This window comes from Ischnura elegans, chromosome 6 (assembly GCF_921293095.1).
Source record: "Ischnura elegans chromosome 6, ioIscEleg1.1, whole genome shotgun sequence".
NCBI lineage: Eukaryota > Metazoa > Arthropoda > Insecta > Odonata > Coenagrionidae > Ischnura > Ischnura elegans.
Genome location: NC_060251.1, coordinates 2409115 through 2427316, shown reverse-complemented (window position 1 = coordinate 2427316; position 18202 = coordinate 2409115). Strand labels below are relative to the sequence as shown.

The 18202-nt window shown below is 39.8% G+C and overlaps 1 protein-coding gene across 2 annotated transcripts in view; it reads left to right on the top strand.

The window, feature by feature from the left end:
* LOC124160405 (E3 ubiquitin-protein ligase RNF13-like) overlaps positions 1 to 18202 on the top strand; it is a 130455-nt gene that overhangs the window by 67703 nt on the left and 44550 nt on the right. For both annotated transcript variants that reach the window (XM_046536241.1, XM_046536240.1), the window contains exons 5-7: positions 2272 to 2374; positions 14503 to 14608; positions 14815 to 15007. In XM_046536241.1, the coding sequence (XP_046392197.1) occupies positions 2272 to 2374; positions 14503 to 14608; positions 14815 to 15007 (402 nt within the window). The remainder of the gene's footprint in view (positions 1 to 2271; positions 2375 to 14502; positions 14609 to 14814; positions 15008 to 18202) is intronic.

Sequence of the window (18202 nt, the reverse complement as noted above, 5' to 3'; positions counted from 1 at the left end):
GTATAGTATTTCAATCCATCAAAATGTAGCCCTTTGATGACACCCTTTGATGCCTCTCTTTTTGTATTCACAATAATTAGTGTCTTTTACTGTCTAAGTAAGTAATTCTGGTGTACTATCTTGGATGTATATTACAAAGTTATGATTTTTTTGTCAGCTAAAGTTGTGGGAACGATCATTGCTGTTGCTTGGTTCTTGCATATGCCTATATCACAGTTGGTAGACACATTTTCCCTGCGGGAGTTCCAGTTTTAGTTTAGCCCTTAATGTTTGTTTCATCAGGAACGTAGAGATACAAATCAGCTGATTTCTCATCAGTTTAATTTTCTTCGGATGAATTGATGAAGAAAAATTTTTGATACTATTTTCCCATACAAGAATTGATGATGTTGCCTCAACGCTCTCTGACAATTCCCTTTTTTTCCTCAGTTGTCGAGTTTCTTTAGGATTCAATCCAGCAGCCATCATCTTTCGTTTCGTCCACTTGTCTCTCAAAATACTTCTTCATTAGAGGGAACCTTATGCTCCTTCTTGCACTAACATACAAAACTATCGCATAGTTTCAAATGTTCCTTTGAAAGTGTTTGAGTTTTACACTTCAATAAAACCGTACTTTTGGCCTATTCTAATTTTCCGTTAGTTATAGTACTTCCTGTGGTACCGTTAAATCCATTAAGTCACATTAACAATGGAAGAGAAGCGCGCCACCATAGTTCGCACACCTTTATAGCCACTCGAGAGGCCTCTTCATAGACTGTAGGCTCCTTTCCTTCATTCTCGGATCTAAAAATATTTCATCACTTCTCTAAAAGTTGGTAACATCGATTTTTTTTAACACCGACGAGGCACCAAATAAGGGACAAGTTGTCTCACTACGCATCCCTTTTTACCTTCTACCATCTTCCAATTTATATTATCAAAGATGAACGCCCTCCTAGCAGCACACGCGGGATGAATTTTGCTGCATTCAAGGCGTGGGAGGGGGAGAAGCGAGCGGGGAGGGAATGGGATCAGCCTGCTGCTCTTGTATCCGCGACGCTATGTGGGCGTTGGAATATTTTCTTGGCAGACGCTGACTCAAATTAGGGATTTTGTGGCTAAACGGTGGCAGATACGTCAAAATTCACAAATAGGATAGTAACTCGCCAAAATTTATATGGAATGACCATAAAATATTATATTTTTCGAATTTTGACCTTCCCCCCCTGAATTGCATTTGAGCGAGGGTCAGGGTTTCACCCAGAGGTCTCAAATTTTTCAGGCATTATTTTTGATTGGTCCCACAACTTTTTTTCATTGGGCGGGATGGATTTGAAAAAAATCGATTTTTCCTATCCGCCCTTCTGTGTATCTGATGAGATTATCAAGTGAAAATGTTAGCGGAAATGTGCCAAGGAACAACCACGATTTTAAGTGCAGTCACCACCTTTCATTCAACTTGGAATAACAAATAAACTTCAATAGTTGGTCCTCAGATTTTCTGTCTGACGATTTCAACTTGTGAACCACCTGGGTGGTTCAAAGAGGAGCAATGTCTTGCCAAACACTCCTGCTAGAAGTAGAGCAATAGACAGAGCCATGCGGGGTGGAGGATTACATGGAGCCACACAGAGCGGAGCAATAGACAGAGCCGTGCATAGCAAAGCAAAAGCATCAGACGGAGATGCGCTGAGCGAATCATAGTCTAATGTTATGGTGGGAACAACGAGAGTCGACGATGGCCTTCACCGAGCCAGGGCGACAAATGTCCTCCATTTTGCCCACTCTGTACGTCCCTGATGTGAATGTTTTGAAGCTCGAAGCGGAACTGTTAAGACACGGTACCCTTTGCTGCGGTTCTAATTCCGGCATGTTATGGAAAGAAGTACCTACCTGTAAATGTAAAACACTAAGTTTTTGTATCAATAATTGGTTCTAGAGGGGCACTTTTTATGTTTTGGGCCCAAGTGCAGACTTTGTTGTAGGGAGTTTTTGTTTGTAGAGAGGTTCGTTACGGCAAGTTCTTTGCGTGGTTTGTTCATCGGACAGCTCCAGGACCAGGCAAGTGCCTTCGAAATCAGGAGGTTTCCTTAATATTTTGCTGGGTGGGGGTTTGTTGTGTAGAGGTTTTGCTGTAATTATCAGCTCACCTCGAGTTGTGTTCAAGGCATTTTTTAGCAAAATGTTGAAAGTAGCATACAAAAAATAAGTTGTGTTTAAGGCATAACTTCACCCTCTTTGTTTTTATTTATTTCACTTTTCACTATCATCTTCTTATCTTCTCATGTACAGAGCCCATGTCTGGGGAAGATTTGAATGACATTACAATTCCGTCTGTGTTCACTGGAGAAGTTGAAGGACTGCTGATAAAAGAAAAATTTTTGTATGATATGGGGTAAGTTTTTTTGTATATCTCTGTAATTCGTAAGATGTTTTTTATGAATTCTGTGTCAAGGGCGTACCCTGGATCAAAACTAGGGGGGCAAGCCGTGGTCGTTCAAGTGTTGACATTTAAGCATGGAAAAGGTGAATGAAACCAAGATGTAGATAGGGGTAGATAGGAGTTTTACATTGTCTGAGATTACTAATGCACACATGAAGCACAGATCTCAGGGAAACATCTCTTAATAATCACCTATTAAAATTGCCTGAGGTCGGAAAGTTTTCTTCGTTTGATCGGATATTAATAATCCTTATTTAAGCCAAGCGATACCTTCTAGCTGGTTACTCTGCTACATGCTAGCAGCCTGCATCGTAGCGGCGCTCAAAGCCTCGCCCCAACATCATCTCACACGGCGGCAGCGGGAAGCAGAAATACGTCACACAGGGTTTTCCCAGCATTCGTACTTAGCTGTTACGTTTTCGTGCACTTGAAAATTTTCACTTTTCATTTAATCGCAAAAAATAGATATCGTCATTTAAAAATCTAAGAGCATGAAATGCGTACTCCAGGAGTACCGTATATCTCCGAATATAGTCCCCCCTTTTTTTCCAAAAATGGCCGCGGAAAAGTAAGGGGGGGGGACTATAATCGAGTGTAATCCAGTTTAGCATACTAAAGGTGACCATAAAGTAATAAATAATGGCATAATGGCTAATGTTCTCGTAGTCTTTCTATTTGAGTATATTTATGAGGATTATAATCGGAGATATTAGTAAATACTGCCACGTTTTGCCGGAAATTAAGACAATTTTTACCACAAATGTTGTACAGATACGATTATTCCGATTCAAATAGCATATCGAATATGCGTTTTCACGGAATCCATCGGGGTAGCCGCTAATTTTTCTTGGAAAAGTATTGTTAGAATAATTCAATCGACACTGATCACTTAATGACGCAAAACAGTAAATAATTAAAATGAAAACTAAACACACACTATCATTACATTAATCGAACACTAGAATTGAATCAATGGTATATGTACCCGTCGCTCATTTAATAACTACGCGATTTAAATAATTGCGAAAAATAAACAGATAAAGTTAACCTTTCGTGACGATTTAGCATTTCATTGCGTCCGTAGCTACTATACGTCCATGTGCCCGTGCGGTTCGTGTTTACAACCATTGCCTTTACCGCCTTCGCAGGACAAGAATGCGCAATAGGTGATGCATTTGTTTCTGAAAAGGCGCAATAATCGACGACTTTAAACCAGAAGCGCCGGCATTACTGCATTTGATCGAAATACAGCGACTCAGCATCGAAAGTGTAATCAATTTATTGAGGAATATCTTCAATTCGTCAGGGTAAATAGGATCGATAAATTACGTCGCATAACGTTTCGCAATTATTTCCGCGATATTTTCTTTATTAAAAATAATTTTACGTTCAACAGTGAGGTGATGGATCAAGTAGAAAGATGAGGATCAATCCTGCCGCAGATTAGAGGCCTTCAAAGACGGAGTTTCGATGCCAATTTAAAAATAGCCGTTGCAGAATACGCCGTAAATCATAGTATTTACAGCGCTTGCAAAGCGCTAATACATCGTGGAAGTCATTTCGGGGGTCTCGATGCGGCAGATTCAAAGAATTAGAGGAAAATATCGTCGAATTTGTGTGCAAATGCAGAGCAGAAGCTCTTTGTGTAACTTATGCAATGATTCGCGACGAGGCATTGAAAATTGATATAATTTTTTTTCAGTTTTAATGTTTGTTGGAAAAAGTTTATTTCTTAATTTTATTACTTTGATATTTGTAAATCCTGTAGTTTAATTGTTTTGCTTAGCAGGCATTTGATAGCAATATTTTTATAATATTTATAATTTATTTAACACAATTTTATTTAGATTTCCTAAATTCTTCAGGTCACTTGGATTTGTGATGACTTGATGGGTGTGTTACACTGGATCTAAGGAAGTTTCAGGGCCAAATGCAATACTGTTTATGGGCTTTAAGTTAAAGCTTATATATTGACATTGTCTGTAGTCATTTGGAAATCAAAAATATTAATAATTGATGAAGGTTTAAAAAATACAATAGCCTTGGATACTTAAAAAAATTTCTCATTTCTTCGTTACATCTGGTTAAGGAACTATAAATTACTGATACATGCAATGGATCACAACATGTTTTAGGTATAGTTATTTTGTTGTGATGGAAAATATGTGAACAGATTTGTTCTTAATCTTCACAGAAAATAATAGTTTTTATCGAATCTAGAATCTTAACTTGCTAACCACAGAAAAATTGCCTTCCTTTACATTTTAAAATTTTTCCCAAAACTGAGGTCTCAAAATTGGGGGGGGGACTATATTCGGAGATATACGGTAATTATCTTTCAATTTAGGCAACAAAAAAATAAGAGGAGACCACCCTATTATTTCATTGTTTCCATATCTAAAAGCATGACTCATTTGTACATTTTGAATGCTTATTAGGTTACAGTAAATAACTACAGAAGAAAGGACAACTGGTAATGCATGGTTGCACATGCAACAGGAAATTAATTAATTAATTTATTACTAAGTAACCGTTAGGGTGTCCCAAGACATAATGGAAATTTTTTTTTCGCGATTCGCGGCCTAAAAAACTCACATAATAAATACCGTATAAGCGTGTGTAAGAGGCGCACCCCTATTTTGAGGAAGGAAGCTATAAAGTAAAAAAAAATTTTTTATCCTATCGTGCGGTGTTGCAGATGTATGCCTGGAATTTCGACAGTTATCGAAATTTCCTCTTTCAGTACTGTATTTGAAAGAGGAAATTTTGATAACTGCGGCAGTAATAGCGGCATAAGAGGGAGTGGAAAGAGTTCCGATCCTCTCTTCACATACGCCATCGCTCTACATTGCTTGTCCTACTCACGAACTATTTTGTTTAAAAGCTCTCGCATTTTGTTTAAATGCTCCCACGAGTATGAATTTATTCATTTAACATTCTCAATAATGACTGCGAAACATGAAAAAGGAATACAGAATTTTTTAATTAAATAAACTAGAAGTGCAGAATCAGTTCTTCACATAATCCATTGCTAAGGCACATTAACTGCCTCTAGAAGCATCATTGCAAGAAATACCTCATACTGCAAGGGTTTTGTCGGGGAGTAGGTTGTAAAAGAGTTCCGTATCGTCTGCATTATATCACGCAGGGAATACTTAAGATATTCTGCTAGGATCTGAGTCCTTCCTTACACAACTTTGGGTTTACACCACAAGCATGGTCAGCAATTATGGAGGGAGATAACGCATTCGTGCTTTGAATTAGTACAACCGAACTCTCAAAGTTCTCAATTCTCATTCGATTTATCCTTAAACATAGCCATAAGCGAAGTCTTTAGCCAAAAGCCTTTCTCAGAAGTTACCACAGATTGAAGTGGGCAAAACCACCCGAACAAAGCTCCTTCTAACTCTTCATGATCTGCATTCCTCGGGCACTTCAGTTTTTTTTTTATTATTTGGGTGGTTTGGGTCCTCCACCGGGTAATCTCCTTCCTGGCTGCCAATGTTTCAGGGTACGAGTCGTACTTTATCCTCTGGGCTGAATGTCGTTTCTTGGAAAGTGTTCATCTTATATAGCGGTGTCGGCAGCTCAGGTTCCCTTTGATTGTTCCTTGGTATTAGCCAATCGGGTTCAATGCATTCTATACAGGTTTCCAGACGTTAATGAGGGAGTAACTGCTATCTCTAATGATGTTCTTGTCTGTTAGCCGGATCTCTATGGCCTCCTTCGTAATCCCTTCCCAATATTTCTTCTCTTGAGAGATGATCTTCACATCTTTCCAATGAATGGCATGGTTTTGGTTGATGCCGTGTTCAGCCACTGCAGATGTTTCAGGTAGACATAGCCTGAAATGCCTTTGATGTTCCTTTATTATCGTGGTAATGGAGAACTTGCACATTTAAAAAAAAAAATGGAGGAGATAGAGGACGTTGAATCTTGCACAACGCAAAAAACTCGAGGGCTAGGTAACCCTTCGTTTCCAAGATAAAAATTCTCAAAGTTGTCGAAAATCCAACGGCACGAAAAACTGCGTTCGAAAGGGGGCGTGGTTGTTTCCAAGGGTCTGACGTCACATATGCCATTCCGAGGACTCCGAGGTAGTACTGCAGCAGGGGCCGCTGTTCTGGCCGCTTCCTCCGGGACTCTGGGCGGCACTAACGGGGAAAAGGTGCACGAGCGGAGTTTTGGGGAGGGCAGGGGAGCCTTATATGGTAATTACATGTAACTTAAATGGCAACTTGTTAGAAAAATTGCGTAAAATTTATGTCAATTAAATAGCTGCAGGATTGATAAATTTAGAAAATAAGATAATTAAGAAGTGTGATTAGTTATTGCAATTTAATAAGTGAGAGCTTGTCTATTATTATAGCAATACTTGTAAATAAAGGCATTAAAAACATTCTACAAACCTCTGAAATCAGTATTTTACCATAAGTTTAGAAGTACAGTAAACTCTTGATTTTACGAAGTCAGTGGGACCGGAAAATTGGCACTTCGTAAAATCGAGTTTCGTAAATTCAAACCTTTTTCATAAGTCACGAAAAAATGTTCGCTTTTGTTTCTTCCGCCGTTTTTTGTCTTTAGTGGTCTTATTTAAATGTTTTCGGTGGTTATTCTCGGTATTATTCATAGAAAAGGCTTTTTTTATCGATTTATGCTGTGAAAGATCGTTAAATAATTATACCACCATAAAATTCTCATTTCTCGTTCATACTTCAACATCAACGATTGCTTAAGAAATTCCCGACCAGTTTAGAAAACGTAATCAAATAATGAATTGCAAAGTTTATTATAAGAATTTCATGTTATAAATTTGTGGTTAGGAGCGAATAACAACTATTAAGTTCGCGTAAGATATATATTTGTTTCCAGCACCCACGGAATTTTAGCGGCAGCCGGCCTAACCGCCATTTATGTCGCCCTCTATCGCTCAGTGACGAGAAAAAAAAAGAAAAACGAGGGCCTCCACCCGTTTCCAAAATAACCTTCTTAAGTTAATATTTCGAGTTACTCCGTATTTTCAGTTAAATGTGCTATCTTTTCCATTAGTTATATTCATTGACATTCAGTTACGATCATAAATTACGTAGGATATGGTTATCTTCTGGCGAATATTTGAAGTAAATTCTGTTTGAGCTCTCCGTCCGGATACTGTGCTCTGTCATCTTAGCAGACATTGCTACGAAAGACTTTATTCTTCATCAGGACCATATTCTTCATACCGGGTGTGAAGTGCTATGTTCATATAGTATTTCTCTCTTCTTTTATGCCGACAGGAGCAAGGTTCTAACCGGAAAACGACAGGAGAAACATCTTCCATTATCGGAGAAATAAAGAGAGAAACGTTATTATTCGCATTGATTGTTTTCCTACAAGAGATGTTTCATCATTTCTCAACGTGTGTGAAGTATTGGTTCACTTGCGTGAATTCCCAAAAATGACACGCAAAAACCTGTACATTCACCTCATTTTCTTTTCGTGTCCCTTTCTCCGCTGTATTGAAAGTTATGCAAAGAATCATTGACGTAGAGAAAAGATTTTCTTAGCTTTAGCCCTAAAAATAGTCGCGCAATAATCGTAAATAAATATAGTGACGAAAGAGCAAAGAAAATAATTTCAATTGAAACGTCAGCAGAGAAGAAGAGAGGGAATTATAAGCGCGGCACCATTTCCCTGATAGTGGAAGATACTTCTTCAGCCTCTCTCCGGTTAATAACTTACCCCCGTTGCAGGTAAATATGAACCATGCCCTTCTCCACAATCGGGGAACGTTCCCAGTGGGTGAGGTGAATAAGAGTGGGAGGGGGATTGCCTGGTAAGCGGTCAGCGTATGGTTGGGTGAAGGGGGCAGGAGAAAGAAGGGTGGGGAAATGGCCTTCAGCTCTGCCTCAGTCTACTTTTGGGGGGCGTATTTTTCTATGACGCACTCAAGCTCCATAACCTTTGGGGGGGAATGAATGGGAAATGCTGGGGAAGGAGGGGTTTGAGATGCGTAAGGTGGGTGTCAGCAAGATCAGCAGAAGGCCGCGGGAGGAAGTAAACAAAGACTTTGGAAAGAAAGATCTCTCGGCATGGGAAAATGGGGAGACGCGCGAGAAGAAAGTTCATGGTTAGAGTTAGAAGTGCATCTTCATTACGAGTAGCCTGAAAAATATGTTTGTGGTTAATAGAGCCCAATACTTAAGATATTTAAGTTGTTTATTCAGGAAGGCCATTATATACACAAAAAGATACTACTAAAATATCAATTATTTTTTTCTTTTTGCCCTTCTCCATCGCCGCTTCCACCATGGTTTCTCACTTGCATAAATGGGAATGAAATTGGGGACCTAACTCATTAGCCAGATAAAAATATCTTAATGTTTGGAGGGCAGCTTGTACTTCTTTTTTATTTGGTGAAATTACTTCCTCACTTTCATCTTCGTCGTCACTGCTATTCTGACTAGTCCCGGCCGCTGCTTCTTCCGACGTATGTACCGGCGTCCCATTGTCGCAAGCCCGGAGATCATCGTCATTGGCATATTAATCGTTTGATGTTGCGCGCTGTGCTCTTCCTGCCTTTTCCAAGAATTTTTCAAAATCATCTTTTAAGCCTCTAATACCCTCCGTGATTTTATCCGCTGCAGCTTCCTGAAGGTATAACTTAACGAATCAACTATAGCCGCGATATTATAGCAGTACAATTTCTAGTAGGCTGGTTGTATCAATTACCAACCTCGAGAACATCCTCATGATGCGCTATCAAAGGGAATCCGGCCGATTTCCAGCAATTTGCGATTGTAGTGGAGAAAATAAAGTAAGTCTTTGAACCGTGTTCCTGCAATGAAAAATGGCAATGGGGAACTTGCATGAATTTTTTTTATTTCACAGGTGGACAGAAAATTATTTTCTGAATACAACAAAGAAAACCGCATGTAAATCTGAGTTTTCCTTCGCGAGATATTTAATGATAAATATTACGAATTTTAAAGCGCGGGAAAAACTCCCTCACCCCCCAAGCCACTGCCGACGAAGCCTCGATGACGTCAAAGGTGCCTAAACATCACGCGAAGCTATTGTTTGTGATTGTTTGTAATAGTCGCCAGCAGTTGTGAGAGCTTCGTTTGTTAGACGTGTTGATTATTTTATATTTAAAGATAAATATCCGACGATAGAGGCTTGGAAGCCCTCATATTTTGCATTATTTATAATATTAATATCTGAGTAAGGGCATAAAATATAAAACTGGAGCAGTTAAACCAAAAATTTTATAATACCTAAATAACATCGTTGTAGGAGTCTGAGCCACGGCCATTGGAAGGGGGATACGTTAATTGTAAGTTGATGTTATCGACGGCATATAATTCATTTAAGTATGTAATTAGAACGATTTTGATGTTTACTAATGTCCGCTTAGCTTTTATATACAATAACTTCATCCGTTTATTCGTAGGTACCGGAGAATTCGTCGTTTAGGACTGTATGTGCTTGTATTATGAGGTGAATTCCAGTCAATGCAACTTTTGCTCGCTGATTGGAGACATCTAGGAACATTTTTGTGCCAAAATAGTGTTATTTTCAACGTGACATCTCCCGTTAAGCTACTACTAATAATCACAGTGCCAATGGTTGTAATGCACAAAGTTTGACAAGGTTGAAAAATATCGGCCAAGAGTTATCAGTGTTCCATCGTGATTGAACTGTAAAAAGTGCTATTACGCTATCGATAAATGTCTAACAGTAGTGTAAAAATTGTCAGTGGTGTGCTAATCTCCGTTGTTCATCGTAGATATGACATTTCACGATCACGCTATTGAAATAAAAACTGTGAGTGAAGTTTGTTATTCCATTATTTCAACGAATAGTAGTGAGAAAAGTCACCTGTGTCGGCTAATTTAAGGGTTTAAATCAGTGAATAAATAGTTGTTTTCATCATAACGAGTTCTGTTATTGTAAGTTGTACATGATGAATATAAGAATGTGACAGTGACATCCAGTTTTGATAAGAGTATTTGCCTATTTCCCACAATATTTTTATGGTATATGCTAGTATATTGTTTATGGATTTACCTATATTATTGAAATAGGTTATAGCTTGTGTGTGTGTTGGCAGCGGAACCGATTCGCGATCTCACATGTGGATTGTGTGCAGACTGTTTTGCTGTGAATTCGTACCGTAGGACGGATAGGACTACCTTCTCCGTTAATTCGGTGTTGCCAAATTCAACAGCACAGCTTACTCTAATGTCAACAGCACAGCTTACGATCGTTATCCTCCAGTATTACAAGTTTCTTTTACAACTCGATTTGCCGCCGACGTATAGCAATAATTTGTCTTAACAAATTCCATGAGGGTCGTGGCATCAATTTTTGGTGTCCTAAAAAAAGGCTGGTGTCCTAACACCCCATGCCACACGCCTTTTAGGCGGCTTGCGGGGTATTATGTAGATGTAGATGAATTTCAGGTGTACTATTCGAACGAGTTGCAACGTTATCATCCATTTTTCTTATCACTAAAACATACGAAGTGAAACGCTTGTACTTCATCATCCCGATGCCGCATTATTAATATCCCAAGTAATAATCTAGGCACAATAGCAATAGGAAAACTTGCCCAAGAATAACAGAACAAAATAAAGTGACGATGAGCGGCTAAATACTCCCTCAAAACAAATTTTACACCATGCGCTCAGCGTATTTCCCTACTCCCTACGGTTGTTTAGGCACCTATGACGTCACGCCTGGCCTCGGCAACGCTCGGGTGTCTTCGCGCAGTGGTCGGCTCAGAGAAATTTTTCTCGATTTTAAATGCAATTTTTTTATTTCTTTTGATGTTGAATGGAGAAACTGAAGGTATTTTCGCGAGCTTATGTATCCATTTGACTTATTCAAAATAGTTTTTAGGGCAATCTACGACCCATGCAAGTTCCTCATTGTATTAACTTTGCCATTTTAGCAAAGTTAACGAAATCGTTATTTCTCATCGCAGAAACACGGTTCAGAGACGTACTTGAAAGCCTGTTTGGCAGGAGTGCGATGCAAATCATCTTTTAAGCCTCTAATACCCTCCGTGATTTTATCTGCTGCAGCTTCCTGAAGGTATAACTTAACGGATCAACTATAGCCGCGATATTATAGCAGTACAATTTCTAGTAGGCTAGTTGTATCAATTACCAACCTCGAGAACATCCTCATGATGCGCTATCAAAGGGAATCCGGCCGATTTCCACCAATTTGCGATTGTAGTGGAGGAAATAAAGTACCGTATAAGCGCGTGTAAGAGGCGCACCTTTTTTCCCAGATATTGCAGCCGAAAATGGGGGTGCGCCTCTTACACAAACTTCTTATCTTCCCCCCCTCCCCTTCACCGGTTGCAAGTTCAAGGGGAACTGAGCAGCCTTGGTTTTCAGCATGAGTCAGTCATCTGAAACCCTGGGTCAAAATCAAGCGGCAGGCAGGGGAGTTTCTCCCTTAGTGACGTATTTTTAAAATGCTCCTGTTTGAATTTCTTGCAAGCATCGCGCCGTCACGTAGGTACCCCAGAGGTGAACATTGAAAAGATCGCGCGGGGTGATTCGCTCCGGAGCACGCGCTAAATTTATTGCCACGAGTGGGCATCCCGCGGCATTTATACTGCATATAGTAATATTGGTGTCACAACCTGCGGTTGAAAAAATTCGAACGAGTGTGCTCATTGTTGGACTTAATGGTGGATAGAAGAAATCGGAAATGCTTATAAGTGAAGAGCGCTGAAGGAGAGGTCGAGGGGAAGAGGGCTCCCTCCCCTCGGTATTTAAAGCTAAGAGCGAAGGAGCAAGGGAAGAACTCGTCCGATCTTATATGTGACGTAGTTGCCTTTAAAGCGAAGGGGCGAATGGGCGAAGGCGCAGCAATGTGATATACGCAGTTTGCGTTGCCTGAGTTTCCAGTCCATCTCGTCTTGTTTGAATGCGCTTATGCTACGCTTGTTTCTTCCGAAATTGTGCTGTTTGGACTATTTTGAATATTAGTAGCCTTATTTTAGCTATAAATCTTTGTGTCAATCAATTAGAGCTCAAAAAACTTAAATGCTGTAAGATATGCATCGCGTTAGGTCTAATTCTTTTTAGAACCTCGTGCGTGTCATACAATTGCTGAAAGATATTGAGATATCTTCGAGCTCAGAAGGTGACTCAAGTAGCATTTGACCTCCAGAAACTCGGGGAATTGAACCTGGTAGACCGAAAAAGGTCAGTTGGTGGAATGGGGTAGGGATGAAACACGTTTCCATTGTTCCCCTGTAACTTGATATTTTCCTGTGGAGTCTCGGAAAGGGAAAAAACGGCAGAGGCATTAGCTGATGGAGAGCCGAGTGTAGTTCCGTTAGGCCCCTTGCACACACACCGATTTTGGACGGCCGGTAAAATATTGGCCGATATTTTACCGGCGAAGCGATGCTTGCACACACGCCGGATTTTTACCGGTCAAACGATACGTTGCTAAGTTTTTGAGCCGGCGCCGGCGATCCACAGTGACAATAGCCGGCAGCTAACTGGCATTTTGCCGGTGCCAGCGTGTGGTCGGTAAGTGTGCAAGCTCCAATGCTCTCCCATTGTTCACTATTGGAATGTGGACGGCCGATATTTTACCGGCCGTCCAAAATCGGTGTGTGTGCAAGGGGCCCTAAATCTACGACGTGGTTATTATCCTACGGCGCTGAGATTGCCCCGATTGTTGTTCAATCTCTTGGGGAAGCTCATGCCATTTGCCTGTCGTGTTTTGCCTCTAAATTTTCCACGGCTGCAATTCTATTGCAATACCCCTGCGAGAGCTTTTAAACAAAATTGTTCGTGAGTAGGACAAGCAACATAGAGCGATGGCGTATGCAAAGAGAGGATCGGAACTCTTTCTACTCCCTCTTATGCCGCTGCAGTTATCAAAATTTCCTCTTTCAAATAGTACTGAGAGAGGACATTTCGATAACTGTCGAAATTCCAGGCATACGTCTGCAACACCGCACGATAGGATAAAAAAAAGTCGCAAAATTTTTTTTAATAGCTTCGATCCTCAAAATAGGGGTGCGCCTCTTACACGTGTGCGCCTCTTACACAAGCTTATACGGTACGTCTTTGAACCGTGTTCCTGCAATGAAAAATGGCAATTGTATTAACTTTGCCATTTTAGCAAAGTTAACGAAATCGTTATTTCTCATCGCAGAAACACGGTTCAGAGACGTACTTGAAAGCCTGTTTGGCAGGAGTGCGATGCAAATAATTATTTTTGATGATGGCATTGGTTGATAGATTTTCAAAATGCAGTCAGAGCGGTCACTTTTGGGGAGAAAGGCTCGGAGGGTCGAAGAGAGGGGCCAGCGAGGATGAGCTCGTCGAGGAAAGGGTCCCGGATTTGGGACCCTTCGAAGTGCTTCGGCGAAAAGTAGTCAAATAGTCTTCCAAGTACGTTCACAGCAGCCTGCCTTGCGAACGTACCAGGTACGTTCACAGCAGTGCAAAGGGTTAATTAGGAGTGTACGAAATACCCCGCGCGACCTTCTTGACATGTTAAACTACGAAATATTGTCGATGCGATGTTTACGAATAGGCACGTAAATAGAGGCATTATGTCAGTCGCGATATTTTACTTAACTCCTACTTCCCCTAATTTCCCACCGTGAGGTTTTAGGCGAACACTTTCTCTCCAAAGTTGCACTATCATTTACGATTTCACACTTTTGATGAACCACAGTTGGAAGCGCTGATTTTTTTTAGCTACATACGCCGGCGTAACTAGTTTTGTTGACAAATATTTCACCATAGTTCGTATAAACGAATGCCTTTCGCTCCTGTGTACTGATCCGGGGTTCGTAAATTCAAAACATTTCGTAAAATCGAAACTTCGTATAATCGAATAGCACCATGTATTTACCATAGGCTTTTCGCCGGGACCGCACTATCACTTCGTATAATCGAAAACTTCGTAAAACCCTGCTTCGTATAATCGAGAGTTTACTTTACTTTACTAAAATTTCCTCACATACAATTATTAAATCTCATTCAAGCATGGTAATGAATACAAATTTTTTCTTTGATGGCACTCAATGTTTTCCTTTCTTTCTCCTCTAGGTTTTACATATTTATCGATGGAGGACCACCATTTACCTTCTCTCAAGCACTGCTTGGATTTGCAATGCTGTGCGGAATAGGGTTTACTGTGAAATTCATATTTGAGGTTAGAGCTAATTTTATCTTGAATATGCTTTATGGGTTGTTTTATTATTTATCACATTCTTATACATATTTCCACCATTGCACTCTCCCCTCATTGCCTTTTCTTTCTACCTTTCCACACTGGACGTGCCAAGGGCATTGTGCTATTCCTTGGTGGCTGACATAATTATAATGAACATAACTCTGTGCTACATCTCTTTATGGCAGATAATCGTACGTGTCTTCGGAGGCTTAGTACGGTGCTGTGACAGCCCTCCACTACCCCGATCCACCACTACAAAAAGGCTCCCTTTGCTGAAATTTGACAAGAATGACCCATCAAATACTTTTGAGACATGTGCCATTTGCTTGGAGGATTATCGGGATGGAGATAAGTATAGAGTCTTACATTGTGGTCATGGTAAGTACTGATAACTGTTAATGCTGTAAAATCTCTTTGTAGTGAACCTCCTTACATTTTCAACCTCCATAAATCATACCAACCTTTCTGTCCCAGTGAATTTTTTGTTAATTGAATCCGGAACATCTGTTCATGTTATCATTTCCTTTGCTTCATATAACCTCCTCTCATGTTGCTGAGGCAATGACCCCCAACTACCTCATATGCAGATAAAAATAAGTTTGGCAAGAAATGGGCCATTCTCCCATAACCGTACAAAATTATGTCCATGGACTGACCTAAAAACCAAAACTGTTAAATCAAAACTAAACTGGCATATTATTTTTTGTACCCTTATACTAATTTTGTGACAAATTAGTAAAGAAAAATATTATATTCCCAAAATTTTAATGTCCACAGACTATGATTCGTCATGTCCGTGAACAGTCCCACATGGATTTTCAAAGAGGTGTTAATCGTATTATCAACCTTTACTAAATTATTTATTATAAAATATATCATGAAACAAGTAACAACAATATAAACATTCCAAAATACTCTTTTTGGGTTGCTTTTATTTCATAATATTTATTTAAAAAAAACCATTTGTCCTACCCAAAAAAGCAATGTCCGTGGACACAAAGGAAAAAGGGGGAATTATTCATTGGAGATGGTGGCAGCCCTGAACAACCAGTGTGTAGAGAAGGAGATTGCCAGCTGTATTGTTTTTTTTTTAGTTTAAACTTGATTTATTGATTGTTTTAATGCTGGAAGAAAGATTTTAGTTCAGTTTTTTGAAAGAGCCAAGATCATCAGTCATGTCCTAAAGTTCAGCGGCGCCACAGTGCGGGGTGGCACTCTGGGGGATGGATTACATTACAACGGAGGAGATCTCCTAAACGCTTAGAGATAGGTGAAAACAAATAGAAAATCGGCCCATAAGGGCTTTACTTTTACGTTTTACATAGGAATAGCACTTTTTCGGCCCCAAAAAACTCAATAAAGGGTCCTAAGTATTTGGGGCCCTTGGGGCACGGGTTGCCGTTATTTCAAAGTAACCAAATTTTAACACGTGAATATAAACCTCATTTGAACCATATTGAGACTAGGAAAACATAACTTTTTGCAATTCTGAAAAATAAGGGCCTGCCTAATGTCCATGGACAAGTAAAAATAAGTAAAAGTAAAATCTTTTGCTAATTATAATTGAGTTGTCTTTTACAGCTGTAAGATGCAAGTTCAATGTGCTAAGGACAGTGTCCTAACTTATTGTCATTCCAACTATAACTTAATTTAGAGGAAATTGTCATGTCTGTGGACATCATGTTCGTGAACTCTGCTGTCCATGGACATGACAGATGATAACGGACATGGCGATACACTACGATTAGTTACAGAATGTCCTATGACAAATAAAACAATCTTTTTCTTGGGATTAAGCACAACACAGTGGAACCTCGATCTGTCGTTTTTCAGGGGGATGGATGGAAAAAACAATGAGTGCGGGAAAACGATCAATGCAGGAATGTTTGACCAGGTTGCCTATGTCCCAGGAAACTATGGATTTTTGCGAATTATGGTATTCATTAAAGGATTCAAACAAGAATTTAGCTGATTGATGGAATATTATTACTTTACCGAAACACGTTGGTCATATTGTTGATTCGCCTCATATCTCTTTCAAATATGCTAAAGGAACACGCCACCTCGCTAAAAATGTTTGCACTGCACTCGGCATTTTCACTGCTATTATGGATTTCTCTCTGATAAAAAAATTCTTATCCATCAAATGCTATTTCAAGAACACGTATGAGAGCAATGTGCATGTTATGCCTAAAACAACCGCTTTTGCTGATGCAGTGATTGGTTGCGAGATGGATCAAAAAGGCCAAAAATAGTGTGTTATTTGAAATGTTCCTTTCTAACAATTAAATTTTTAATATGATTGAGGCGATGTGTAAAGCATTAACAATGTTGCGTTTATCGTCAGCGGCACACCCACCTGATCCTCGGCTTCATCCCATTTCTTGTTTTCACCAGGTAGCTCGCTCTACCCCCACCCCTGCCGTCATGTGCTACCGGACATACCGAGGCATTCTACAATATTCACGCATTCTAGCCCGGATTCTTTTCTTCATCATCAATTATTTTCAGTCCATCTTTTTAAGTTCTCACTTGTGTCTTCGGAAGGGCCATGGTCCGAAGACAAATAAGAATGAAACTAATAAAAATGAAACCGGACTCCATTGAACCCACACGGAAAACACTCGCTAGTTTTAAGTTAAGTTTTTTGCTGTCTTAAATGAAAGTACACACGAAGGGGATACCGGCGGGAGTTTCAGTGCTTTTCTATTAAAAAATTTTATCCTAAAAAGGCTAAGCGAAAAGTGTGGAATCCGAGGGCCGGCTCAAACGCTCCGAAAGCGCACGATGGTTGCTGAAGGCATGCTGACGTCACACACAGCGAGCTTCTCACAGAACCCGTCAACCCCGTCTAAAAACACTGTGATACTGCGTCAGAGAAGAAACAACGAGGGTGGAAATGGAGGAAATTAGGAAGAAGGCGCATATACATTGCTTTCTACGGCTTTGTAAATCAACCACGATGAGAAATCTGGGAAAACTTTTTAATGCTGTGCCTCTTAATTCTCGTATGTGAAGGAAATGGTTTACTGCAGCAAGGCGAGATGACCAAAAATCAGTGGAAGGACATCGTATTATTGCTGTGACTATCATTTTAATGTTAGTGTGAAATGTATACTAAATGCCATTGATACATGTAAGAATTATAACGTCAGTTAATGTGATACAGTGAGTCCTCGTTCTACGTCACCCCGTTTAACGTCATGTCGCGATAACGTCACGAAAATTTTGAGACCTTCATTCATTTATCGCACCTTCGCTTCGCGATAACGTCAAGTCTTTTAAATTTCGCGCGAAAAAAAAGGCGAAGCGGCGGGCATTGCAGGTTGTTTGTTTTGTGGGCGGTAATACAGTCAGTCTAAGCAAAGTGTAAAACTGTGTGTTTATTCTTAACTGCGATTACGGTTTTAGCAAAAATTTCTGCAAAATGAATTCTGACGCATTCTTAGGTGCGCTAGGTTTTACTTGACATAATGGTTTTCAGGACCCTAAAAAGCGATTTCAAGGCATTTTTTGGTGTAGAACTCAGAGTTTTTGTCGTCACATTTTTGCCGAGTTCACAATAATTTTGGT